The sequence below is a fragment of the Triplophysa rosa genome, linkage group LG12 (genome assembly GCF_024868665.1).
Source record: "Triplophysa rosa linkage group LG12, Trosa_1v2, whole genome shotgun sequence".
NCBI classification, from domain to species: Eukaryota; Metazoa; Chordata; class Actinopteri; order Cypriniformes; family Nemacheilidae; genus Triplophysa; species Triplophysa rosa.
Window position 1 is genome coordinate 25729287 of NC_079901.1, and position 27527 is coordinate 25756813.

The 27527-nt window shown below is 42.2% G+C and overlaps 1 protein-coding gene across 2 annotated transcripts; it reads left to right on the top strand.

The window, feature by feature from the left end:
- On the top strand, positions 1-27527 carry pde8a (phosphodiesterase 8A). Of its 2 annotated transcripts, none has more exons than XM_057347614.1 (22): positions 1-903; positions 15568-15624; positions 18577-18767; positions 18870-18926; positions 19027-19081; positions 19200-19288; positions 19378-19456; positions 19862-19999; positions 20399-20487; positions 20633-20684; positions 20791-20833; positions 21902-21982; positions 22137-22207; positions 23392-23556; positions 23649-23697; positions 23772-23907; positions 24045-24243; positions 24324-24541; positions 24846-24978; positions 25090-25254; positions 25813-25942; positions 26035-27527. In XM_057347614.1, the coding sequence occupies exons 1-22, from the start codon at positions 769-771 to the stop codon at positions 26139-26141; spliced, it is 2439 nt and encodes an 812-aa protein (XP_057203597.1). In that variant the 5' UTR covers positions 1-768; the 3' UTR covers positions 26142-27527. The 2 variants fall into 2 exon arrangements, with proteins under 2 accessions (XP_057203597.1, XP_057203598.1); XM_057347615.1 differs by lacking the exon at positions 1-903 and adding an exon at positions 3516-3706.

Consider the following 27527-nt stretch of genomic DNA (forward strand, 5'->3'; position numbering starts at 1 on the left):
AGGTCAATCCTTGCGCGTGCTTTTATTGGATCTGCTGCTGTCACATTCGCACCGCTGATGTTCTCAACGCGCGCTGTTCTTCATCAGGAAACTCGCGACGCCTTTCTTCTGACGCTTTCTCCCCAGCGTTTGACAGCTTCACGACTGTTTGAGCTCTTCTCTTCATCTTAAAGAGCGACAGAGTCGTAGGCCCGTGATTGAGAGCTGCCGTTTAATTCAGGATTTGTGGACGCGCCGCTCTGGAGTTTTGGCTAACGGCTCGTTTGGCGTCGTAAATGCCGAATCGCGCGTTCTGCCGCGGGATCGGAGCAGATTTCAGCAGCCTGTTGATGGAATAAACGCACCGGTGTCTGTGACTTCCAATGACTGTGACTGAAGCGGCAGCAAGCGAGGCCGTGCGGGCGCGTCGGGCGTGTTTCGCGGCCGTGGAAGGCGAATAAACGCGAAAACGCGCAGGCAAAATGGATGAAAGTGTCGAGTGAATCGACGAGCAGCTTTAAATCCGCCCGCTAAGAAACGAAGTTGGTGCGAGGATGAGGAGAAACGGGCTCGTGTGAATCAGACGTGGAAACAGTGAGGGGGGTGGGATGAGCACCATGAACAGAGTTTCTGTCTGATCAATAGAGTTCACAGATCGGATGTCTGTATAAACATATATCTATATACATACATGTATGTACATATGTGAGAAAAAGGGCGATTATCAGCGCAGTAAAAGAGGAGAATCGCGTCGCTCCGCGCCGCGCCGCGCCGCGCCGCGCCGGGTGAATGATGGGCTGCGCATCCAGCATTCACATCTCTGATCGGGTGGTTTATCACAGTGGAAAAGAGTCCGAGGATTCGCACACACCGCAGCTGAACTGCCCCCCGCAGCCGGGTCAGATCAAACCCAACGCCTATAAGGTGAGAGAGCTCGTGCGTGTGTGACCCGTCCGCAGTCAGCTGACGCGCGCGCACACACACACACGCACGCACGCACGCACGCACACGCACACACACACACGCCCACCGTAACGCTCGAGTGCTCTGTGAATACAGTACTGGTGTTACGTGTCAAAGGTCATTTCATCTGACACACTGAACCACCTGAATATGAACCCACCCCTGATAGCACACATACATCTGGTTTACGTCTATTTGACGTCTGCATTTACATCTGCAAGACATCTACAATACATCGTTTGCTCATCTGCAATACGTCTCGGAGATGTCTGCTGTCAGTCGTCATATAGACATCTAGAAGATGTCTGTAAGATGTTTATGATTTAGAATGGATGTACAACAGCTCTTTATAAGATGTTTAGCAGATGTTTTTAAGCAGCAGATCTCCAGATCTTTAGCAGACGTATTACAGACGTTCAAACGTCTCCGAGACGTATTGCAGATGAGCAAACTATGTATTTAAGATGTCTTGCAGATGTAAATGCAGACGTCAAATAGACGTAAACCAGATGGATTGTGCTATCTGGGACATGACATTAGTGAGTGATAGACAGAGTCTACTGTTCTCAGATCAGGTGTGATGTGTGTGGGATTATGCAGTTACAGGAGTGGGTTTACAGACAGATCACAGCGTGTGTTGTAGTGTTGTGTGTATTGTTTCTTTAGAGCAGGACATGTTAAAGAAGTGTGTGTTGTGTTGTATATATCATGTGTGTGTGTGTTGTGAGTGAAAGTGTCAGATTGTATACGGCAGTACTTTTGATATGGATAGCACATTTTATCAGTTTCAGTGTTGAGCCATTTCATTGGGTGTAGGGCTGCCATGATTTCCCATTTTCACTACACAATTTTTGCTCCCCCAAAAATCACGATAGTGATATTATATCGATATTTATCAAAACCTTTACAAAAAGAAATAAATGATGCCATTAGTGAAATTCATTTTTATTTTTATTTTGTGTTTTGTCTGTTATTTGGTCAATGTGTATAAAGGCAGAGAGAGAGTTTATAACTATTATGGTAACATTTTTCATGGGTGCTGATTAGTTTATGGTATTACAATATATGTAGAATTAACCGTTTCAATAATTGCGTTGTTCATATCCTGCTTATTGTCAATATCAGTATATTGTGACACCCCTAATGGGTTGATAACGGTGTCGTGTCGCCATTATCAACATGATGACTTTACCATATTCACATCAGCCCGAATCAAACATTTGTGTGTCCCTGATGACAAAATCCACAAGCCCTTTGAACTCTAACAAGTATGACTTCAGGTGTTATAGAGGAACACAGACACTACTGACCTGAGAACAGTGATGTCCTGTGTGGAATCTTCACATATTCATGGAAAGTGCTCTGAAGTCAACACAAGAGAGTATTGTGTGTGTATCATGATGACATTCAAAGAAGTTTGGTGTCTCAGATGCTTCAGTTATAAACGCTTCTCTTGTGTTGTGTCATGTGTGATCATAAGTACTGCTACACTTTTCATCTTTAGAATAAATCACAACTTCACAAAGTGACGTCATCTCGTTTGACATATTGATATTTCAGCACTTATGATGTGAATCATGTTCGGTGCATGTGCACTTCACGTCGACACGCTGGGAATGTGTGTGTGTGTGTTTGAGATCAAGGGCGCAGCAGCATCTGTGTGACTTTCTGTCCATGATAAGACTCAAGTACAAGGTCTAACGATGCTTCTCTCTCTGTGTGTTTGTGTACATGGCATGTGTACAAATGTCCTCAACGTGATCGTAAAAGTCTTAACCACCTACATTGTGTGTGCCAGTCAGTGGTGGCCATGATTTTAAACGGATTATAAATGAAAGTAAATGGTAAAAGCGGTTAAAGCCAAGGATACAATATACAGTTTGTACAGTATACTAAAAAAATCATAATTTATGTTTATGGAAAGACCACGTAAAACATGAAAACACAACATGTGCGTGTGTGTAGTGCTGATATAGGGTTAGTGGTTTAACTGGCCTTGACTGGGGCTCTTCAGCTCTGCTTCCCTCAACACAGGATTCAGCTGGAACCAGTGAGCGAGTGTTTGTGTGAGTGGGGTTTTCAATAAGATTCGTTTATTTCGGTCACTGCGAGTGTGTGTCTGTTACACTGAGCCTTTATTCTTCAGATGATTGACAGGTGATTGTTAAGATGTGATTGGGTGGCACAGACAGGAAGTAGTACAGAGCACACAGAGGAGCTGATCTGAGCGTGTGCAGTAAGTGTTGCTCCTGGAGGGAAATGACATCATTATTATTGGCTCTGTGCTGAACACACAATACTCCCTTATTTAATACACAAACAACACATGACAATTATACTATACACTGCACTAACTGAACCATAGTGACTGTGACTACACTTATGTGAAACGGTGGTGGTCAGTTTGGTTCATTTAGTGAAAACATGTTCAGCCCGAAAATCAAATCAACGTCTAATCTTTGAGTTTTCATGATATTTAGCTTCATTTACACCGTGTCTGTGATTTTTATATGCTGGGACTTCACATGAGTCTGCAAGTGTTCGCTCTGTGTGTGTGTGTGTGTGTGTTTCAGCAGCTTTAGCAGGATTGAGTTGTAATCTGGATCAAAATGCTGAGAGAGAGAGAGAGAGAGAGAGAGAAACAGTGTATTATCTCTACACTGTTGGAGATGTAAAACAGAGCTGGATCCTCAGTGAACACAGTCTGGCCGTAGAGAGCGGCAGACACAGACAAACATGACTTCCAAAGGACACTGTGACACTGGTGAGATGGAAACAGAGACACACTTTCTCCTTCATTGTGATCAGTTTAAAGAAGTGAGTGAGAAACACTTTCACACAATGAGTTTGATAGGTGTTCAGAAAGAGAGAGAGAGAGAGAGTTTGATAGGTGTTCAGAAACAGAGAGAGAGAGAGCGAGAGTTTGATAGGTGTTCAGAAAGAGAGAGAGAGAGAGAGTTTGATAGGTGTTCAGAAACAGAGAGAGAGAGAGAGAGAGAGAGAGAGAGAGAGTTTGATAGGTGTTCAGAAAGAGAGAGAGAGAGAGAGTTTGATAGGTGTTCAGAAACAGAGAGAGAGGGAGAGAGAGAGAGAGAGAGAGAGTTTGATAGGTGTTCAGAAACAGAGAGAGAGAGAGCGAGAGAGAGAGAGAGAGTTTGATAGGTGTTCAGAAAGAGAGAGAGAGAGAGAGAGAGAGAGAGAGAGAGAGNGCAGCTCAACTGAAGATGCCCTCCAGCAAGACTCTCATTGAGAACCGCAAGCAAGTCTGGCCCTAAAATGCTCCAAAATTTTTTATAAAAATCAATTGGAATTCCATCAATACCTGGCGCTTTACCATTTGCCAAGCTCATCACAGCTGAATGCAATTCAGGCAATGTCAAAAGTTGCTCCAGGTCAACATTATTTTCGTCTGGCACCTTTGGAAGACCGTCATAAAACTCCTATGCTAAATCAGAATTCCCCTGAAATTCACAGGTATAGAGACCTGAATAAAAACCCATAGCTCTCTTACGAATTTCTTCGGGCTCCTTCACGTCCCTCCCATCAACATCCCAAAGGGAATGAATTAATTTGCTTTGGCCATTCTTAATTTCAAGAGAAAAAAAGAAATTAGTTGGTGCATCCATTTCATTAATACTTTGAAAGCGTGATCTCACTAATGCTCCTTGTCCTCGGATTCCAAGCAGATCTGCTAAAAATCTTTTTTTTCTTTAATTATTTGAGAAAAACTTTGATCATGAGAGGAATCACTTAGGGTTTGTAGTTCCATAATCTCAAGTTTGAGGTCCTCTATTAGCTTAACTATATTCCTGGAATTATTGAGAGTGTATTGTTTACAAAATTGTTGAATCTTCCCTACATCCCACCATTGCTGAATTGACTCAAACTGCTGCAATGACAATCTCCAATGCAACCAAAAAAACATGAAACCTTTTTTAAAACCTTCATCATTCAACAAAGAAACATTAAAATGCCCATACGCACTTTTAACCTTAAAAGAGTTAATAAGAACATTTCCACAGACCAAACAATGATCTGAAAAACTAACAGGAGTGATAGTACAAGACCTAAAAATCTGCGATTGATGTTTAAAGCAGTATATCCTGTCAATTCTTGCCATTGACAGATAATTTCCCCGGGACTGAGACCAAGAAAATTGTATACAATCCCCATGCATTTCACGCCATACATCTGTTAAATCAAACCTTTCTATAATACCAGCAAACTTATTTCTTGATGACATATGTGGTTCAACGTGATTACGATCTAAGTTACTGACTGTACAGTTAAAGTCACCCGCTAGAAAAAGAAAATCTTCAGAATTACATCCTTCAAGTGTGTCGGACAATTTCTCTAGGAAAAACATTCTTCCTCTAGCATTGATGGGAGCATATACATTGATTAGCGTCATATTTTTCCTTTCATAATTTACACTAACTTTAAGCAGTCTCCCTGCTATCACTTCTTCAACTCTAACTGACTCAGGTAAAAAAGACTTAGAAAATAAAACACCCACTCCTGCACAGCTAGAACTCCCATGACTCAAAATTACATTACCCTCCCATTCTCTCTGCCAATGCACTTCGTTATCAGAAATATCAATATTTTTCAAACTGGTCAACTCATACAGTAATGCTCTTTTTCTTGGATCTCTTGCTCCATTTAGATTTAAAGAGGAGATCTTACATTCAGTCATAAGAAAAAAACACCCCTAAAAAAGAAAAAGACACAATTCATCAAATCTACAGTCCTTCTTGGGAGTCTTCCACATCATCAGTTGAATAATGTACACACACTTTCTGCACTAATTTCTTGAGACGATAGACTTCCGTTTCACTAAGCCCATCCCCTCCCATATTTCTCATCAAAACAATTCAATGAACTTCATTCGATCAGGGAAGTATTTATCAACAATCATGTTCCTTTTCCCTTTTGTTACTCTCAAAAAGTTACGAAACCTTTCTAAATCATAATCATCCTCTCCTGTTGTGACAGTCATGACTTGCGATGAAATTTCTCTCTCACTGTCCGATTCTGAAGAAAACTCCATGTCACTATTTACATCTGCCCTGCTTGAAATCTCCTTTGTCCCACATTGCTTTTTAACAAGACCCTTCTTGGTAATCTGTTCACTCTTAGTTGCTTTTCTTTTTGTGACTGGCACTTTAAAAATTGGTTCCTCAGTGTCCATTTTTTCCTGCCCATTCAAAACATTCTCTGCAATTTCACCTGCTATCTCTATTTCTTTGCTTGAACCAGCTGTACATGCAATTATGTTTTCTGTGGACTTTGTCACTTCTTTTTCAATATTGTTTCGTGCATCCCCCCTTGCTGTGCTCTCTGCAGCTGTATCTTTGTGTTGCAAACCTGCCTCACGTGAATTACTTTGCTCTCTATTTTTATCAGGTCCTTCCCTTCCACAATTGAAACACGTCATAGAATCAGTCGTAGCAAAAACAACGTAATCAAAACCATCAACCGTGTGACTCAGGGAGAGGGAGAGAGAGAGAGAGAGAGAGAGAGAGAGAGAGAGGAGAGAGTTTGATAGGTGTTCAGAGAGAGAGAGAGAGAGAGAGAGAGAGAGAGAGAGAGAGAGTTTGATAGGTGTTCAGAAACAGAGAGAGAGAGAGAGTTTGATAGGTGTTCAGAAAGATTTTTTTGATTTTTAACCACAACTTTTATTAACAATATTATTACATCAAAGACAAACAACACAAAACAAAGCAAAAAAAGTAAATAAAAAAATATATATACTCAACACCACAACAAAGTAAAAATTAATTCTCCTTCCACCACGGCACAAACAACATTATTACAACACCACTGAAACTCAAAAGTTTCCAAGTCCTTCATTGCTTTATAATACTTAAACTCAACGACAATTCTTGATTTTACATATGCTTTGAAAAGATGCATGATATCTTGACCATTCCTATTTTCTATTTTGTTTTTCCTTGTCATATAGATGGCAAGTTTGGCTTCCCCAATCAGAAAATTGATTAGCTGCCATTGTATCCTGTTTTTTTTATTATATCCTGCACCCAAAACAAACGCATTCAATGTAAAATGAACACCACAATTTAAAAGCACTTGACTCAACAAAGTGAAAAGCGGAGCGAGTCTTGCACACTCTGTAAAACAGTGAAAAATTGTTTCCCTTAAGCCACAGAAGACACACTTATCCGTAACATTGGAATTTATAACAGACACAAAAGCATTAACGGCTATAGCACCGTGTAATAGCCGCCACTGTAAATCACCTGAACGCTTATTCAAAGGTGGTTTGTAAAGCACCCTCCAAACTGGGTTAACTTCTTCTCCCAACCCAAGCTTATCCCTCCATACTGTTTCAACCCTCCCATTCAAAGCAGCTTTATTTAAAGTTTTAACAAAACACTTGTACATTACTTTACCCTCAATTGTCTTTAAGTCCAATTTTTGTATTTCATCGATGTTCAACAGCTTTCCAGAGACATCTTTCAAATCTGGAGTAATCCCATGTACTGGAAAAGGGTCTCTTTCGTCAGGAAATAAGATACCTGACCCATACTCCAAAAGCAGATCAAATTCTTCTTGAGCAAGCTTTTGTTTCCATAAGTCCAGTATTGTCTGAGTATGGCTAATTGATCTCTGTCCCAGCAAGGTAGCCACTGCTTTTAAGTTGTTAAGCTCAGGTCCAGCCACGCTGACTAAATTCTTCATCTTAAAGGATTTACTGATAGACAGCATTCGCATGAGTCCTGACACATCATTAGTAATATCAAGACGAGCCCCTTTAATGAGCGGTTCCTCCAGCAGCCAAAAGAGAGATTCTGTTGTCTCAGGTCTATCCAGAGTGAAGTAGCCCCAGATTTTAAAGAGTCCCCTATAAAAAGAAGGTATTCCATTCAGACACAGTTCTTTTGGATCCATAAGAAAAAGAGCACTGTCTAATCCTAGTCCATCCACTTTTTGAAGAATCACTTTGGTCATGTTTCGCCACACTAAATCTGTAGAGCCTGTTAAAAACTTTTGCACAAACTGTAATCGAAAAGTTGCCATCCTACTTGCAAGATGCACCAAGCCTTGCCCTCCTTCCTCTTTCGGCAGGTAAAGTACACTCTTAGGAACCCAATGGAATTTGTCCCCAAAAAAATTCACAAGAATTGTTTGTAACCGCGACATCAAACCAACAGGTGGGTCCACGCACGCCAGTTTATGCCAAAGTGTAGATGCGACCAGATTATTAGCTATAAGCACTCTTCCTCTGAAGGATAGCTGTGAATGAATCCACTTCCATTTGGTTAGTCTGCCCTCCACTCTTTCCACAAGGCCTTCCCAGTTCTTCTTTTGTGCAGTCTCGTCTCCAAGGTAAACTCCTAGATACTTAATTCCACTCTTTTTCCAAGCTCTGACGTGTCATAGCTGCACTCAGTGACCCCGACCAAAGCCACCGAGCAACGTCCACGAAGAACAGGGAGAGCCCACGAGCCGCGACCCAGGAAGCCCCACCCGCCGAAACCGTGCAGGTCCAACCCGGTCCCATTCCGCGATCAACAACAGACAACAGAGGAACAACCAGGGAAAAGTAGTAATGGCATAATTAACTTTATTCCTCTGTTGTCCGACATCGACCACAAAACAAGACCAACCAGACCAGACCCACACAGTCCCAACAAATGAAACGCCCCGAACCACAACCAACAAGCCCCCCCACTCCCTACAACACCCACCCAGCTACCTCCAATCAAAGTCACTGAGTGCAGCCATAACTTCAAACTGCTGTCGTGTGATGTAAGTTTAGCATTAAATACCAAGTATTGTAAATTTAGCATTTATGTGACAGGTAGTCCGTCTTTGCTCTCGGTTGGGGATGGAATTGTCTGAGCTGGGCCGGCCAGATGGTCGCCTTTTTCTTGGGTGGTGATGGAATTGCCTTGGATGGAGCTGGATGGTCAGTCAGTCCGCAGGCTCTCGCAGGAGGATGGCACGGGATTTTCCGATGTAGCTGGCGTAATCTCTAGTTGTGGATGGGCATATGACGTTCATCTGGGCCTGGCGGAATCTCTCCCTACCTCGGGATGGGCATCCCGAGGCGAGGGCAGAAACAGAAAGAGAATAATTAGCGTAGCTGCTGTTCATTAGCTATGTATTAGTGAATGCTTGGCTGAAAAGATGTGTCTTTAATCTAGATTTAAATTGGGAGAGTGTGTCTGACCCTCGAATAGTATCGGGGAGGCTATTCCAGAGTTTAGGTGCTACGTATGAGAAAGCTCTACCCCCTTTGGTGGATTTAGTTATTCTAGGTGTTATCAAAAGTCTGGAGTTTTGAGATCTTAGAGAGCGTGATGGGTTGTAGTGTGATAGAAGCTCTGTTATGTAGGTAGGGGCTAAACCGTTTAAGGCTTTATAAGTAATTAAAAGAACTTTAAAGTCAATACGATACTTAATGGGTAACCAGTGAAGGGTTGATAACATTGGGGTTATGTGATCGTATTTTCTGGACCTNTCATTCCACCAGGTACAGTAGGAAGACCCTGTTCCCATTTTCCGACAGCCAGCATCACTTTTTTCCCAATTTACCTTGGCAGCTGATAATGAGGCACACTTCAAAACATTTCTAAACAATGATTAAAATTTAGACATAAACTAAAGAAAATATATTCTAAACAAAAAGTTAATTATAAAATAATCAGTAACTTTATGTCAACTCGGTTATCCAGGGTGGAGACCAGAGACTCAGTAGGCAAGCACGGACCCAAGTGCAGACAGCGGGTAAGGGGTTAACAAGACATTTAATAAAATATAAATACAAAACAAAGACCCACGTGGGGGTAACAAAAACAAAACAAAACAAAACACAAGGGTATAAACATGACACCAAGGACTAACTACACCTAACCAGACTAAGACAACACTTGAATTAAATACAAAATAACTAAACTACACTGACAAGACAGGAACTCACCACATATGACACACACACGACAGTACGGTTAGAACTCTGGCAGCTGCGTTCTGAACTAACTGTAGTTTGTTTATTGATGATGCAGGACAACCACTAAGCAGTGCATTACAGTAGTCAAGTCTTGAGGTCACAAATGCATGAATAAGCTTCTCTGCATCAGCCACACATAAAATATTTTGCAATTTGGCAACATTTCTAAGGTGGAAGAAGGCTGTTTTTGTGACATTTGAGATGTGATTTTTAAATGACAGGTTGCTGTCTAATATAACGCCGAGGTCTTTAACTGTAAGTGTGTAAGCAAACTAACTGTAAGCCTAAGCCTTTGTTTTGTGTCTCTGAACTCATTGAATTAGTTTGTGTTGGTAAACTTTGGTGTGTTATGAGGGTGTATTTGGTGTTGTGTTGATCCCCGGGGCCGCAGACATGTTTTTCCATGCGTGACTGTCAGGAGAGAGAGCCGAGGTGTCATTGTGTGTGCATGAGTTTGAATGTTTGTCTCTCTTCTCTCTCTCTGAAGTGCAGCAGTGAGGAAGCTTTGCCCCTCTGTATCTCTAACACTGATGTCTGCCCCTCTTAACAATGTCATCCAGCTTCCTGTTATTCACTTCAGTGTGCGCACGTGCGTGCGTGTGTGTGATCCATCGGGCGGATGCAGTTAACAGACAGGATGCAGTGTGTGTGTGTAAGACAGTGAGTTTGTGTCTGCTCATTTCACATGTTTCTCATTGAGTTAAGTGAATGTGTGATTTGAAGAGCTGCTGATGTCGTGAAATGAAGCGGCTCAACAGTTGAATGAATGGAATAAAACTTCAAGTTCTTTCTATTAGATAACAGATATTTTAATTCTGTGAGATGGTGGAAAGCCGATAGAGCTTCACTAATCTCATTATCTCATGAAAAACAGGCCACAGTGTCACTGTCCACACACACACATTGCTCTGTGTACATTCATTGTGTTTTGATTCTATCAGTATTAAAATGAGAGTTAGTGATAATAAATGCATTCTAGAGAGATTTCTTGTGACACTGGTTCTCTATCTTTACTTCTGCTACTTGATCTTAGCTCTGCAATTGATACAATTAGGGCTGCAACTAACGATTATTTTAATTGTCGACTAATCTAACGATTATTTTTTCGATTAGTCGACTAATCTAACGATTATTATTTTTATTAATCTAATAAAGATTTTTTGGATTAATCCTTTGGCAAACTTTGCAAATAAACAATAAATTCTAGTATTTTCTTTAGTGCTGTCAATCAATTAAAAAATAATCGGATTAATCACACATTTTTTCTGTGATTAATCACGATTAATCGCACACAACAATTATATTTTAAAATATACTTTTACATTTTAATAATTTCACATTTAATCTTCAAATTGATGTAGAAACAACATATTTCTTTAACAGCATCATTTTATGAAAGCTAACATTTTGATATTAGTATTGTAACTGATGTCTCTATTAAATTGATTATTTTAACATTAATTATAGCCATTCAACAGTATAATTGAGAGCTCATGTAGGAAATTGAAGGACACTTTACAGTCTTTAATGCTAAATTATGAATTAAATGCAGAAGAATTCTCATTAAAGCTATAAAATCACATTGATTTCTTCTTTTATTTTGTTCTTTGATTAACATTAGTGACAGGAGTCACAGCAGCACGTTTAAGAACGCGGCCCCTTTAAGAGCTGTCTCAGTACGCAGATCTGACCGTCACCGCACTCCCATTTTCACAACTCTTTGCATTCATTTAAGATTTTATTTTACACTTTGAAGTCTGTGCTTAAGAAAATGCTAGACAAAATGGGCTTTCTGACATAATCTTGTGTGGTTTTATCCATTCAAGCACGAAAGAGAACTTAACATGGATGCGCTGTCTGACAGAGATTCACCGACGCAGCCTTCAGCCCGTGACTGTATACACCAGACTGGACCTCGCGTTGCGTTTTGCCGCGTCCCACAGTTTAGAAGCTGTCTATCTTCATTGAACGCGTCAAAGCAACTGTTTCAAATCGCGCTTAAGTGGTTTAAAAGCCTGTACACGAATAAGAGCGTGATTACATAATGTAACGCTAGACAAAGGATGTCAAAACAAACGGATGCTGCGTTAATTGCGATAAATATTTTCTGACGCTTTAATTTGAAAAAATTAATCGCATGCGTTAACGCGTTAATGTTGACAGCCCTAATTTTCTTACATTATAAAGCAAATCATACTTTTTACTCCACTACATTTTATAAGTAAATATTGTTGTTTTAACATTTTAATCCGTGTTTACATTAAAATCACCATCTTCTTTTAATTAAGTAGTTTTAATTTTAAAAGTAAAAAAAATACAGATTTTTTATGTACTTAAGTACTGTATTAAAGGTGAAAAAAATGTTTTATTGCACTTATGCTTTTTGTTGTCCTTATGTTGTTCCAATTGCTTCCATTGTTTCCCTCATCTGTAGGTCGCTTTTGATAAAAGCGTCTGCTAAATGACTAAATGTAAATGTAAAAACTTTAAAAATGTGTATATGAAATACTAGAGCATGATATATGCTCTGTATTTTTTTCCGACTCTATTGTCAGTCTCATAATATAATTGAGTAAAAGTAAAATACTATTATCAGTCTCTGTTTATTGTACAAAACTATCACCGAATAAAAGACTTTAATGCAGAGTGGCGTTAAAGCGAGCCCGCGCACCCAGAACTCAGAATGATGCGCTTAATGCATTCGCTTCGTTATTTACAGTTATGCGCATCCCGGACGCACAATGATGCGCTTAAAGCACCTACTCCTTCTGAAGTCCCGGGGATCATTTTGCTCCCCAAAGTAAATAATAGTTAGAACACAACGAGAAGAGATGATATGTTACATGTTTAACACATAGGCCCGGTTTCACAGACAAGGCTTAAGGCTAGTACCAGACTAAAATGAATGTGTGACCTGTCTTAACTGAATATAACTTGCACAGAAATATCTTAAAATATAACAGTGCCATTGTTTTGTCTCGAGATGCACACCAGTAATGTATTCTTCTGAGGCATTTTTATAAAAGCGACATAAATATCTTGATTTAACTAAGGCATAGTCCTGGCTTAAGCTAAGCCATGTCTGTGAAACCGGGCCATAGTGCGTTGCATCAATCCGACAGTATACAGTTAAATCAGAGGTTTAAAAAGAGTTATTTTGTATGAGTGCTTCTAATAAACTAAGCTATACTCACCGAGTAACGTTAACTCACAGTCTCTAGCAAAATACATTTTAAACAAAACCACAGACTATCATCTTGTCATTATGAAGAATAATGAAAACATTGGAACATCTTGGAAAGAGTAGCATCCTGACCGTCACCGTACACACGCATGCTGACTGGAGATTGACAGACGGCACCAGCGGAGGTCAGAGTTTCTTAATTATGCTATATTGGTTTATTCCTCGCATAAAGCTATCGAATTACATAAAAAGTGCATTGGTGGTTTCATGATAGTCAGTCCTTTTTGAAGCTTAAGAGTAATTTATGCAGGGTCACAATCTGCAAAGGATCACATACACTAACTTACACTACTACAATAGCGTTAATGTAAATCATTAATGTAAAGTGTAGTTTTACATTACAAAAAAGTAAATTACAAAAAAGTAATTTTTTGGGGTAACGTTAGGGGGAATTCCTCCGTCCATTCACTAACTTACTGCATCCGAGGCTCTCGATCGCTTTTTGTCGGGTGAATTATACTTTCTCTTGTTCTGCTGATTAATTTACACACGCTCGGGAACAGAAACTGCTATTACAGCAGATAAACGTAAATAATACGAAGCGTCGGCGCATTTCACGCACGTAATCGACGACGTCGACGCGTCGTTGCAGCACTAGATACAATCTCTCACCAGATACTTATCTCCCGTCTCTCTGATATGGGTATTTCTGGGACTGCTGTCTCCTGGTTCTCTTCTTATCTCCATGGTAGACAATTTTACATCTCAGTGCAGAACTCTAGATCTCCCACTGCCCCCCTGAAGCAAGGAGTCCTCCAGGGATCTGTGCTCGGGCCATTATTATTTTTCATATACACATTACCATTGGGTCAGATTTGACATCGCCATGGCCTTATCTATCATTTTTATGCGGATGATATTCAGATTTATACAAGTTGTGGGCCATCATTTGACCACCAAGTTGGAAAAATCTCTGATTGTGTGGATGAAATAAAAGCATGGCTCAACTTTAACTCAATATGGAGAAGACAGAGACCCTTTCTTCCAAAATTCCTTTTGACTGTGTCTGTAACATCACTGGTACTCTCCTCACTCCATCAGTTACTGTGAAAAACCTTGGTATCATTTTCGATTCCTCCCTCTCCTTTCAGTCTCATATCAACTCCATTTCTAAATCAGCATTTTACCATCTACGTCGTATTGCCCAGCTTCGATCACTCATTAGTTTAAAAGATGCAGAAACGGTTATACATACTTTTGTTTCATCACGCCTTGATTACTTTAATGCTCTTTTCATTGGACTACCCGCCACCTCCTTTGCCAAATTGCAGTACATTCAAAACTCTGCTGCACGGATACTCACCCGCACTAAACGTTCTGCCCATATCACCCCTATTTTGGCCGATCTGCATTGGCTACCAATGGCATAGCGTATCAAATTTAAAATTCTCTTGCTAACTTTTAAATGTCTGCATGGTTTGACTCCTCGATATCTCAGTGACTTGCTCCTCCCTTATACTCCGTCTCGCTCACTTCTGACTCCAGTCTCCTCTCTGTCCCTCGGTATCAGATCATTTTGTATTATTGCTCCCAAATTATGGAATTCACTTCCAAGATCACTCTGCTGTGCAAATAACTTGTCTGAATTGAAAACACTGCTCAAAACTCACTTTTTTTCATGATTGTTATTTCTCATAAACTGTTTTTTTACTTGATGTCTGTGTTCTGTTCTATTTGTACTACTGTTTGCCTCATTTGTAAAGCGTCCTTGAGCCCTGGAAAGGCGCTATATAAATAAAACATTATTATTATTATTATTATTAGAGGTATAGACAGGTAACCAGTTACAGACTAATAACAATTTGTAACCAGTGATGTTAATAAAAAAAAGCAGCACTACTGTGGCTCGAACAGCTCGGCGGCTCATCGGTGGCTCGGCTGCGGCTCATTGGTGGCTCGGCTGTGGCTCTTGCGGCTCATCGGTGGCTCGGCTGCGGCTCATCGGTGGCTCGGCCGCGGCTTTGTGGTGACTCGGCTGCGGCTCTTGCGGCTCATCGGTGGCTCGGCTGCGGCTCATTGGTGGCTCTTGCGGCTCATCGGTGGCTCGGCTGCGGCTCATCGGTGGCTCGGCTGCGGCTCATTGGTGGCTCGGCTGCGGCTCATCGGTGGCTCGGCTGCGGCTCGGCTGAGGCTTGTGCCGCTCACAAATCTCACAACTTGTTGTGTTTAAGTTATAACTTTAAACTCACACATGCAGTAACAACCCATCCTGTGTGTGTGTGTGTAATGATCATTTGGGATGTTTCCCCACAGGGGAATGATCTCCATGGTAACTGAACATGCTGGAATATTTAGCTTTTCAGAAGTTCATTTATTAGTTCTTTTTATTTTTGAGATATTTTCAGTAAAGAGTTAGATTGACACATGCAGCAGCACTGAGGTTTATTTTTTACTGTCATTTCAGAAAAGCTTAACAGAGCTGCAGTTTGGACCAATGAAGCTCTATGAAGATCAGCTACAGGTACTGACTGACATACATGTACACATGTAACATGTTTACGCCAATCAATGAGTGAGAACATCACGTAATGAAGAGATGTTTGATGTGTTTGTGTAGTTATTTGTTCATTTTGTGTCGTCATCATCACACATAGGCTGCGTCCGAAAGCTTAGGAAGCCGACTTGATGCCTCGCTGTCTCATGAGGCAGGCAGCATTTAGGCACGAAGGCAGCTCTGAGAAACACATTCGGACAGCCTTCAGAGGCAGCGTAACGGAATTCTGTTTGAAATATAAACAGAGGGCGCCTTTGTGATATCTAATCGAATATTTTAAAACTACAATACTAATTTCTCGATAGAAATGCAATCAAAAGTTGTAAAAAGAAAAATTAGAACTTTATTTACACAAAATCTGTGCTCTAGCCGCTTTCTTGGCCGCCATTTTTTTTTTAACTCGACCTTGCTCGACCAATCACATCCCCCCATGAGCGCACGCATAGAATTATGGGACACTGAAGGCAGCGAAGGATACATCTATGCTGCCTTCAAAAATCAACCTGATGGAGGTATCTGAGGAGACAGGTAGTAAAGCAAACATTGGATTCAGACGTGCCTTGATGCCTTCTTACCTTGAAATGCGAGACACGAGCATCCACACTGCGAAACACAATTAATAACCGACAACGAGCTGAACAGAACAGGGGGTACGAATAACACGACTAATGAGGGACTAAACTGAACACAGGTGAATTAAATGAGTAATCAACAGAAAGAAGTGATGGACCAATAACTAATAATGAACACAGACAAGAAACACTGAAGACGAAACCAAACAAGGCGACCGAGGCAGAGTGGTCGACAACTGACCAAGGCAGAGCCGAAGGGAGCGGAGGGATGATGGAGCGTGGTGGAGCTGGTGGGATGATGGGCCAAGGGGGAGATGAGGAAGATGGGAGCCAAGGTGTAGCCGCTGGGTCGGAGGACTGAGGTGGAGTCCAGGTTTCGGAGGCGGAGACATGGGATACTCAACCCCCGAGGCAGCTAGCGGCTGGAGATCCCAAAGCTCATCCGACCCAACGGCGCTGGCATGCAGAGGGTGAGCTGAGGGGTCTCCGGATGCCAGCAGACCCAGGGCAGATGGACTTGCTGACAATAACAGAGGAGGAGGGAGGCTGGGTGGGACCTTCTTGGAGGCTGAAGAGGAGGTGCTGCCTGATGAAGAGCTGTACAGGGACTTGGCTTCCCTCAAGGCCCGCGAACTCCACGAGGACTCCCACGGTGATACACTGTGTTGCCTGCTCACACACCTGGTCAGACGTATCATTCAATTCAATTTATTTATATAGCGCTTTTCACAATGTGCATTGTTCTAAAGCAGCTTTACAGGAGCAAATAAGAAAAACAGAAAAACACAGAAAGGTAAAACACAGCACAGTGCATGGTGTTTATAGACCAAGCCAGATCATTATAATAAATACTATCTAATAAATAAATAAATGCAGTCTCCCGGTGAGCAAGCCAACACTGCCCTGCTATCATCATGAGGCTCCAGGGCGATGACGGGCTGAGTCGTGTGCTGGCGCTTGCGTCACTCTCCATCTGCAGGGGCTCTGGCAGACGCTCTGTGTATCGGGTGATGGTTGCTGGCTGGTCTCTGGGTTGGGAGTGGGGCTGGAGATGTCCTCAGCCGGGCAAACAGAAAAAAAAGAGTCCATTTCTCTCCAGCACCCACTCCACAAAAGCAGCGAATTCCTCGCGGGGAACGTTCGTTCAGGCCGTGGTGATAATAAAAACAGAGCGAGTGGTCAGGGAAGTTCGTAAGGCATGCCAGATCTCCCTGCTCCCTGAACGGTCTTTTCCTCTTTTATCATAAACCCTTTCGACGCGTCTGCAGCAGGCACGTATTTTGACATGATGCGTGATGCACATGGTTCACGTGAAGCGCTGAACACGTATTTTGAATCCCTGCTTCCCCTGAAGAGGAGGCACCGATCGCCACTGGAACAGAACAGAGTGTTTGAATAACACGACTAATGAGGGACTAAACTGAACACAGGTGAACTGAATGAGTAATCAACAGAAAGAAGTGATGGACCAATAACTAATAATGAACACAGACAAGAAACACTGAAGACGAAACCAAACAAACTAAACTGACTAAAACTGTGACAGTGTCATAGAAGAGCTCTGTGTCTGTGTGTGTGTGTGTGTGTGTGTTCATGTTTGTATATCCCGGTGGGGACCTAAACCTGAACACACACCAACTCATGGGGACTCGTGTCACTGTGGGGACCAAAATTGAGGTCCTCACGGGCACAAAAGCTTATAAATTGTGCAGAACAATATTTAGTTATTATTATAATATTATAGTTCTATGATCTTTAGGTGTAGGGGTAGGGGATCAAATATACAGTTTGTACAGTATACAACTCATTACGCCTATGGACTGTCCCCACGGAGATAGTAAACCAGACATGTGTGTGTGTGCATCATCTTATTCTCTTCACAAACATCCTGTGAGTATTGTGTGAGTAAAGCGTCTGTTGAATGGATGTCATATATTTGAGGTGAATAGTAGATTAGTGTCGTCTCATTGAAAGTGAAACAAAAGGAATTTTCTTTTCTTGTTTTTCTCCTCACAGCTGATGTCATCACGTCGAGCGTCACAAATGCGCCGTTTTCACTTTCAGTTGCAGTAAATAAGCATTACAAAATAATAAACGAGCGATTCTGCTGTTTATGTTTGGTGTGAGGGAGGGATGTGAAGTAGCTTGATAAGCTTGATGAACACAGTTCAGTTGTGAAATGTTGCGTGTATCTTGTATGTTTTGTGTTTGCTGTCAGCGTGTTGAGCCAGGAGATCATCAGTGGGAAGATTGAGCGTCACAGAGGTGTTGTGTCTCTGTGGAGGTGTGACGCTTCTGACGACCGACGCTTTTCCACACGTGCTGTGATGTGTTTGTGTGTCTTTAGGTACTGTTAGTGTTTGCCAAAGACGATGCTCAGAGTAACGCCTTCTGCTGGGCGTGCGAGCGAGCCGGGTTCAGGTGTAACATAGCTCGAACACCAGAAGCGGCGCTGGAGAGTTTCCTGGAGAAGAACCATGATCTGATTCTCATCGATCACAGACATTCCAGACATTTTGATGCTGAAGCTCTGTGTCGGTACGTTCCTCTCTCAACCATTACTGTCCAATCAAAAGAATTGAATAGATGAATGAGTGTTTGGATCTAGAGTTCTCATGTTGTGTGAACTTTCTCTCTCAGTTCAATCCGAGCCATGAGCTGCTCTCTGAACACTGTGATCGTGGCAGTTGTGAAAAGGTTTGTACGCACGCACGGTCTTGTGTAGCTGTAGATTACATGTTGAAGTATCATGTGATTTAAAAAAGAATCATAATAATGAATGTGTTTTATTTTGAAGGCCGGATCGTGAAGAATCCACTGTGATGCCCCTGATATCAGCTGGATTTAACCGGGTGAGTGAGTGTGTGTCTGTGCCACTACAGAAATAAAAACAAATCCATCAGAACAGTAGACATGTTGCTGTGCTGTTCGAGCTGGCGTGTGATGTGTTTGTGTGTGACTGTCACTCAGAGATTTATAGAAAACTCCAACATGATGACCTGTTACAATGAACTCATTCAACTCTATCATGGAGAAATACGAGCTCAGATCAAACTCAGGTGAGTCTGGTGTGTGGCTATTACAGGAGGAAGCAGTGTTTTGTGTGTTTTATTATATCGTGTGTGTGTGTGTGTGTGTGTGTCCTCAGAGCCTGTAATGCTGTGTTTACTGCACTGGAACAGAGTCAAGAAGCCATTGAGATTAGCAATGAAGATCAACTCATACAGGTACGCACACACACATGTCTGGTTTACTATCTCCGTGGGGACAGTCCATAGGCGTAATGTTTTTTATACTGGACAAACTGTATATTCTATCCCCTAAACCTAAAGATCATAGAAAACATTTTGCATTTTTAGATTTTCAAAAAATATTGTTCTGCACAATTTATAAGCTTTTGTGCCCGTGAGGACCTCAATGTTGGTCCCCACAGTGACACGAGTCCCCATGAGTTGGTGTGCGTTCAGGTTTAGGTCCCCACCGGGATAAAAAAACAAGTGCGTGAGGTGCAGTGAAATGTCACACATGTTGGTTGTTGTGATGTTAGTGAGATCTGTGTTAATTCTTATGCTGATAAACAGAATAATGTCGAATATCTGCTGCAGTGTCCGTGATCTGAGTTTGTCTGTCAGTATGTCAATCCAGCGTACGAGTGCATCATGGGCTTTCAGCGTGGAGAACTGTTGAAGGAAAACACAGAAGTGCCTAAGAGTGAGAAAAACAAAGCTGACCTGCTGGAGACCATCAACGCTTGTATCCGCAGAGGAAAAGTGAGTGAGTGTGCGTGTGTGTGCTGTGGTGTAATGTAGGGACGATCCGTGGGAGGTCAGAGAGTGAAGCTCATGTCATAATGCAGACCACCTCACAACCTTCAGGTGCTCTGTCCAATCCACATCCACGTAAATAATTCAGCTGGGAATTCTGGGTACAAACAGTGTGACGGTCAGAGATGTGCTGCTGGTGTCGGGTGTGAATAACCTGCCATCTGACTTCACATAACACAAAGGTCACACACACACACACACAGCTTTGAAGCTGCACTCGCTACGCTTTCATCACACAGGGGTTCAACTTTCATTCTGTCTCAGACCTTCTTCTGTATGCTGTTAGATTCTCTCTCTCGTGTGTGTGTGTGTGTGTGTGTGTGTGTGTGTGTGTGTGTGTTTCAGGAGTGGCAGGGCGTTTATTATGCCAAAAAGAAGAATGGTGATAGTGTGCAGCAGAATGTGAAGATCACACCTGTGGTCGGTCAGGGAGGGTGAGCGCTCTTTGACTCTCTCCGTCTCGAATGTTTTACTCTACATTTATGATTGTCATGTTGCTGTTGTAGTCAAGAGTCAGAAAGAAGAACTGCGTGAGATAAACCTAAAGTATGATACTGAATCTCTCTCTCTCTTCTGCAGTAAAATCAGACACTGTGTGTCTGTAAACAGGCCTTTAAATGACAATAACAGGGTAAGAAGATCCAGTTCAGCAAACACACACATGTCATATATGTTATTTGTGCGGCTGATGTTAATGAAGTGTGTGTGTGTGTGTGTGTGTGTTTGCTCTGATCCAGACAGAAAAGTCTTGTGAGAGAGTTCAGGCGGAATCACAGACAGGTATGACCACACAATGTTTGCATGAATCTGGTCGTACATGAAGAGGCATTAGCAGGACACTACTACAAAACACACAATCACACAAGCATGTGTTTGTGTAGTCAAACTTGCTGTATGTTTGTTGTTTGTTTGTGTATGTGTGGCTTCTTCAATCATGCTATTAAGATTAAGCACACAAACACAGAGAATCTCATGTGACCACAGCAGCAGTGAAGCTCCGCCTCCTCACTGTCAATCATGCTTTAGTTGTCCAGTCAGAGGCGATGTGTTTATATTGAGAATTAGAGGTCTGCACGGGCTTTAAACGAAAGCCCGAACCCGGCCCGACCATTACAGTTACATTTTAAACCTGAACCCGAAGTGCGTTGAACAGCAAGCTTTGTTGAAATGTGCTTTGTTTGAAATTAAACAAATAGCTCCATGTAAGCAAACACAGTTTCATCAAGGCACGGCGGCCCCCTCAGCAGTGAACACACAAGAAAAAATAAGAAATAGCACAGACTTACCAATAACGAAACTTTGCTGTGGGTGAACAGGTGTAAAAGTCAAAAATCATTGTTGAACCCTCTGGAAGTGTTGGTTTAAGCGCCGTCCTCCTCTGATTAAAAGTTAGTCCAGCGGCACTGAAGTTCCTCTCGCTGCGGCTGCAGGGATGCTGAGGAAGGACACTACGGGCCGGTCTTGACAGTAATGACACGATTCATTCAGTGCAGTTTTCCCTGCATCATTTAGAACTGTAATACGTTTTCCATCGCTAATCTTTTGCTTTATCGCACTCATCTTACCATCACCTGCTGTGTCGTGATGACGAGGACAAGAGCGGGAGCACGTGCGCAGAACAGTTTATGTGAAAAGTGTGTGTTTTCTCTCGTGTTTTTTGTGGTCACAACACAGCAAACACGCAAGCACACGTTATTCATTAAACATTAACCCAAACCTTGCAGACCTCTTTTGAGAATTCTTCATCCGGAGGCCTGAATGAAAGTCATCTTCAGAGAGTGTCAGTCATGTGACGTTTGACACGCGCGTGTGTGTTTATGTTCATCTGCTGTTTTTGTTGTGTGACAGAAATTCAGCAGTCCAGCAAACACAAAGATCGCAGGAAAGGTTCTCTGGACGTCCGCTCAACAACCTCTCGAGGAAGTGACGGTAGGAGAAACCACTGACCCCTGACCATAAAACCCTTTACCACTAACCCCTCACGCTAACCCTTTAGCCTAAAGCCCCTCAGGATTTGCCCGTGACCTTTGACCTGTCTTTAGGCTGTGTGTGTGCAGTATTAAAGTGTTCTTGTGTTAAACAGGCAGTTCTCAGAGGAGACACTCATCTATGGCCAGAATCCACTCCATGACTATTGAAGCACCCATCACTAAGGTACACAGAGTGTGTGTGTGTGTGTGCGTGCGTGCGTGCGTGTGTGCGTGTGTGTGTGTAATGGAGAGGACAGATGAGATGTTATAAGAAATAATGTACATCCAGCTGGTTGTTATTGCAGAATAAAGTCAGACAGGGAAGTGCTTTGCAGTGTAGAGCAGTGGTTCTCAAACTTTTTAGTCATAAGGCCCCTTTGTGTCGAGTGTATCGCTTTGCGCCCCCCCCCAAATAAAGACTTATCATCTTAAACTTCAAATTTTAATGAAACCAAAAACGTATCCAGTTCCGTCATGACAACTCTCGGAGGGTTTAGCAGGGTAGTGTACATATAGAAATGTATTTGGTTTCATGCCAGAACTTTCTCTTGTCATTTATGGCGCTTTTCCACTGCATAGTACGGTGCGTACAGCTCACTTTTGGGGGGGTTTGTACTTGTACACACAGATCACTGATTGGCCAGAGAGAATCATGACCAGCATCATTGGATTTGCAACACATGAATACACATTTTAATATGGAATATTGCCATTTCGTTATATGCTTCGTGACAGTAATATAGAGATTGAGACCCTTAACGCAATGCTAAATGCTACATTAGCTTACCCTCGTGCGCTGGAGCAAACCAAATGTCTGCTCTTTGTGTAAGATTTCTCAAACTCTCTGGTATTTTAGCAGTATTTTGTTTTGCTGCCATCCGCCATGGATATGCTCCAATACTAAGTGTGTTGTGCGTGTGTTTGTCGCGTTCTCAATGATGCTACGGCAGTAGAGGCGGCGCAACCATGAGGATAAGTTTATAATCCCCACCCACTTTGAAGCGCTACTAAACTGCCGTGGAAAAGCAAAGTGAGCTGTACTGAGCCGAGTCGTACTAAACCTGACGGTACCATGCAGTGGGAAAAGCACCATTATACAATGCTGGAACATCAATTCTTTTGGTTGGTGGGCTTTTTTTCTGATGTTTGATTGCATAAAATGTATGACCAATTTCTATATTTCATAAAATGCCACAAAATTTGTGGCCTCCCTGGGTCCATCTTGAGAACAACTGGTGTAGAGTGAATTCTTCAACACATTTAACACACTGATGTGTACCCCTGCTGCCTACAGGTCGCTGCACGTCATGTGATTATCCTGCAATTGTTGTAGAAGGCGTGTTTTAAGGCTGACGTGTATGTGTGTAGGTGATAAACATCATTAATGCGGCTCAGGAGAGCAGCCCGATGCCTGTGGCCGAGGCTCTCGATCGCGTGCTGGAAATCCTGCGGACCACAGAGTTATACTCACCTCAACTCGGTACTAAAGAAGAAGATCCTCACACCAGTGATCTGGTGGGGGGTCTCATGACCGTAAGTCTCACACAGCCTCTCTACACACAACACGAATGTGTGACACGTGCAGACTAGAGCGATTAACGTCTCATCTGACCGTGTGTCTGCAGGACGGACTGCGCAGATCATCTGGAAATGAGTACATCTTAGCCACCAAACGTAAGTTCAGATCTCACACACCCTCTCTCGCTGACCTTTGACTGTGATGTTCACACACACGTCATGTGTTTCAGCACTGCATCACATCCCGAGTCACCTGACCACACCACTGTCACTCAATGATATCCCAGCATGCATCACTCAAACGATGGAGAATGAAGACTCATGGGACTTTGATATTTTTAACCTGGAGTCAGCCACCATTAAACGGTACGCATGCACGCACGCGCGCACGCGCACACACTCACACACACACACACACACACACACAAGGCAAGAAAAAGACTCTTGAAGGATTGAGATGAAGCGTTTGGGTCTGTGTCTCTGTTCTTCTGCTCTGTTTTCAGCCCTTTAACCTATCTGGGGTTAAAGATCTTCTCACGCTTCGGCGTTTGTGAGTTTCTCAACTGTCCCGAGGCGACGCTTCGCTCGTGGCTGCAGGTCATCGAAGCCAACTATCACTCCAGTAACTCCTACCACAACTCTACGCACGCTGCAGACGTGCTGCACGCCACCGCATACTTCCTGCGCAAGGAGCGCGTGAAGGTGAGCATGCAGACGTTTGATCCGCAGACCTGCCGTAATGTGGCTGCAGGAATCATGCGTTGGCTTTGTCTCATCCTCAGCAAAGTCTGGACCCCATAGATGAAGTGGCGTCTCTCATCGCTGCGACTGTACATGACGTTGATCATCCGGGGAGGACAAACTCCTTCCTGTGTAATGCAGGAAGTGAACTGGCCGTACTGTACAACGACACGGCCGTGCTGGAGAGTCACCACGCTGCCCTCGCCTTTCAGATCACCACCAGAGACGAGAAGTGCAACATCTTCAAGAACATGGAGAGGTACACACAGCAAGCCTGAAACTACTTGTTACTTGTAGAACTTGAATGTTTTGCTTATGGTCGACATGTTTCATGTACATTGTACAAAGCGCTATATAAATAAAATTGAGTTGAGTTAAGTTAAGAGAACTTGTAGATTTCTGTAGCGACTCTACCAGTGAAGACTGCTGTGCTGAAACACATTTTTTTCTAATGTACCTTCTGTGTTTTTAATCATTTAATTACACCATTCCTCATGGGAGATGTACACTAGATGGTTTTGTACTCACACAGTGTATAGAAACACAGTGTTGTTGTGTCACAGGAATGAATACCGGACGCTTCGGCAGGCTGTTATTGACATGGTTCTCGCCACTGAGATGACAAAACACTTTGAACACGTAAACAAATTCGTCAATAGCATCAACAAACCGCTGGCTGCTCTGGAGGAGAGCGGGGTAAGAAACGCTTGTGCACGCACACATTTGAATGTGACTGGAGTTGTGTTTCTACAGCACCTCACAGGGAGGACTGTTGGAAAACGTGATTGTGCTTCTCTCTGGTGTCAGGGCAATGATGAGGAGGAGTCGGCGAAGGGCATCCTGATGGTTCCAGAAAACCGTATTCTGGTGAAGCGAATGTTGATCAAATGTGCTGATATCTCAAACCCCTGCAGACCGCTGGAGCTGTGCATAGAATGGGCTGGACGCATATCAGAGGAGTATTTTGCACAGGTGACGTTTGTGTTTGTCATCTTGATCCTTACTTATAACTCTTGACCAGTGTTGGGCAAGTTACTCTGAAAAAGTAATGAATTACTAGTTACTAATGACATATTCAATAGAGTAATTAGATTACTGTACAAATGACTCTCTCCAAAAAGTATTTAATTACTTATTACTAATGACTTTCTATATCCTACATCAACCTTGATTAGTTAAGTGATTCAAGGATATGAAATATAATTCAAATAAATAATATAAAACTACATAAAGTAGTATTATTAACTGACCAAAGTATATTACAAATGTGAAAATGATACATTAAAGCAGGGATTTTAAAGTTAGACTTTGAATTTTTATGTCAATTCCACTATCGCACACACATATATTACACACAGTATTTAGTTTAAATACATCAGAAGTAACTGCAATTAAATTACAGAAAAACTAAGAGTAATCCCTTACTTGATATTTTCAATTACAGTAACTAAATACTTAGTAACTAGTTACACCCAACACTGCTCTTGACATCAAGACTCCAGCTGTAATACAGTATGTCCGTGTGTGCAGACGGATGAGGAGAAGCAGCAGGGTTTGCCGGTGGTGATGCCAGTGTTTGAGAGAAACACCTGCAGCGTTCCCAAATCCCAGATCTCCTTCATCGATTACTTCATCACGGATATGTTTGATGCTTGGGACGGTAAATCTTACACGCCTGCTTCATCAGCCATTGCATTTGCGTTCAACACGATTATCACGGTGTGAGATGATGACGATGTTTTGTGTCTGTAGCGTTTGCTGATCTGCCCAATCTGATGCAGCACCTGGACAACAACTTCAAATACTGGAAGAGTCTGGACGAGCGGAAACTGCGCAGCCTGCGACCGCCTCCCGAATGACACCCGTGAAGAAATGCTAGCCGTCAGCTCTGTTCGTTTGCTTTTGTTACACACGGGCACGTCTGCGGAACGCTATTTATTTTGATTTCTGTCACAAGTCATGAGGAGAATCATGTTAGATTACAAATACTACAACTAAAACGAGAGTACGTATAAACACCAAAGTGATCAACAGAAATGATCTGTATTTGCAGATTTAGAGATATGAACACATTTTATTTTCTTATCGACTGAAGCCGTTGAAATCTTCCTGTTGTATATAGACGTGAGTGATGCGACGGTCCCGTGATGACGCTGTTCACCGTCTGGCGTAAATCTGTGAAAATATTGGGACGTTTTTCTATGTGGTCGATCTACTGACGAGACTGCTGCCTTATTTTCTACGGTAACGTTATATTTATACAGCTCGGCGCTCCGGTGACCTGCGATGGACATCTGCAGTTTTTAACACGCTCACGTTGTGTGAAGTAAATCTCAATATTTTTATAGGTAATACATTTTACACTGGAACGATGTCAAGTGGAAGTGGACACAACCGAGATCACGCTCGGCCTTTTATTTGACGTGTTCTGAGACATTTGCTCCATGACGCTGAAGAGAGTTTCATTATTCACACTCACTTGTTGTGTATTTGGGAGCGCACACGCAAACGGTTCACGCCACCGCCATCATAAAGTTTAATATATGACAACTAGCGAGTGTTTGCATTATTCCCCATGTTAATGAAATGTTTCAAGATTTGAAATGCTGTGAATGAAGAGCCGAGTCAGACATATTTCACCCCCTCCCCAACAGTGAAGTCATCTTTAGACCATACACTTTATTTTACAGTGCCCGTGTTACAGTGTAATTATACATTTAAAAATTAACTACATGTACTTACTATAGGATTATGGGTTGGTTTGGGGTTAGTTACATGTAATTATGCACAAATGATAGTAAACTCATGTAACGTGTGTTACAGAGATTCTTTTCATGACAGATTACGTCCGTGTTATGTTTTCTGTACTTTTATAGGATGACCTTAAATGTGCCTGTTATGAAGAAAACAGGCTTCATTTTTTTAATGCATAATTTATTTGATTAAGGCTTGAAATAGTCATCCAGACCGGTTGTTCAGGAGTCTGTCAGTCTGTAATATTAATGAAGTGTATCTCACTCATTCAGATGTTTTTACTGTAGTACTTTACAGTTTCGGAGTCGAGGATCTGTGGTGGATGTTGCATTTCATTTACCAAAGAAGTCAATGAAACACTCACTGACGTTTCTCCTCATTGTGGTAGAAAGGGGCCACTGCAGTGCATTCTGGGATTTTACTGTTAGAGTCCACCTTACTGTCCTGTCCTCTTTACAATAAAGCTTCTTCGGTGGATCTTTGTAAGAACA

Coding starts and splice junctions, on each gene's coding strand:
- pde8a (XM_057347614.1), top strand. CDS start 769: ATGATGGGCTGCGCATCCAGCATTCACATCTCTGATCGGGTGGTTTAT. Junction 18,768..18,869: donor GATGCTGAAGCTCTGTGTCG/GTACGTTCCTCT, acceptor TTTCTCTCTCAG/TTCAATCCGAGCCATGAGCT. Junction 19,289..19,377: donor CGAGCTCAGATCAAACTCAG/GTGAGTCTGGTG, acceptor GTGTGTCCTCAG/AGCCTGTAATGCTGTGTTTA.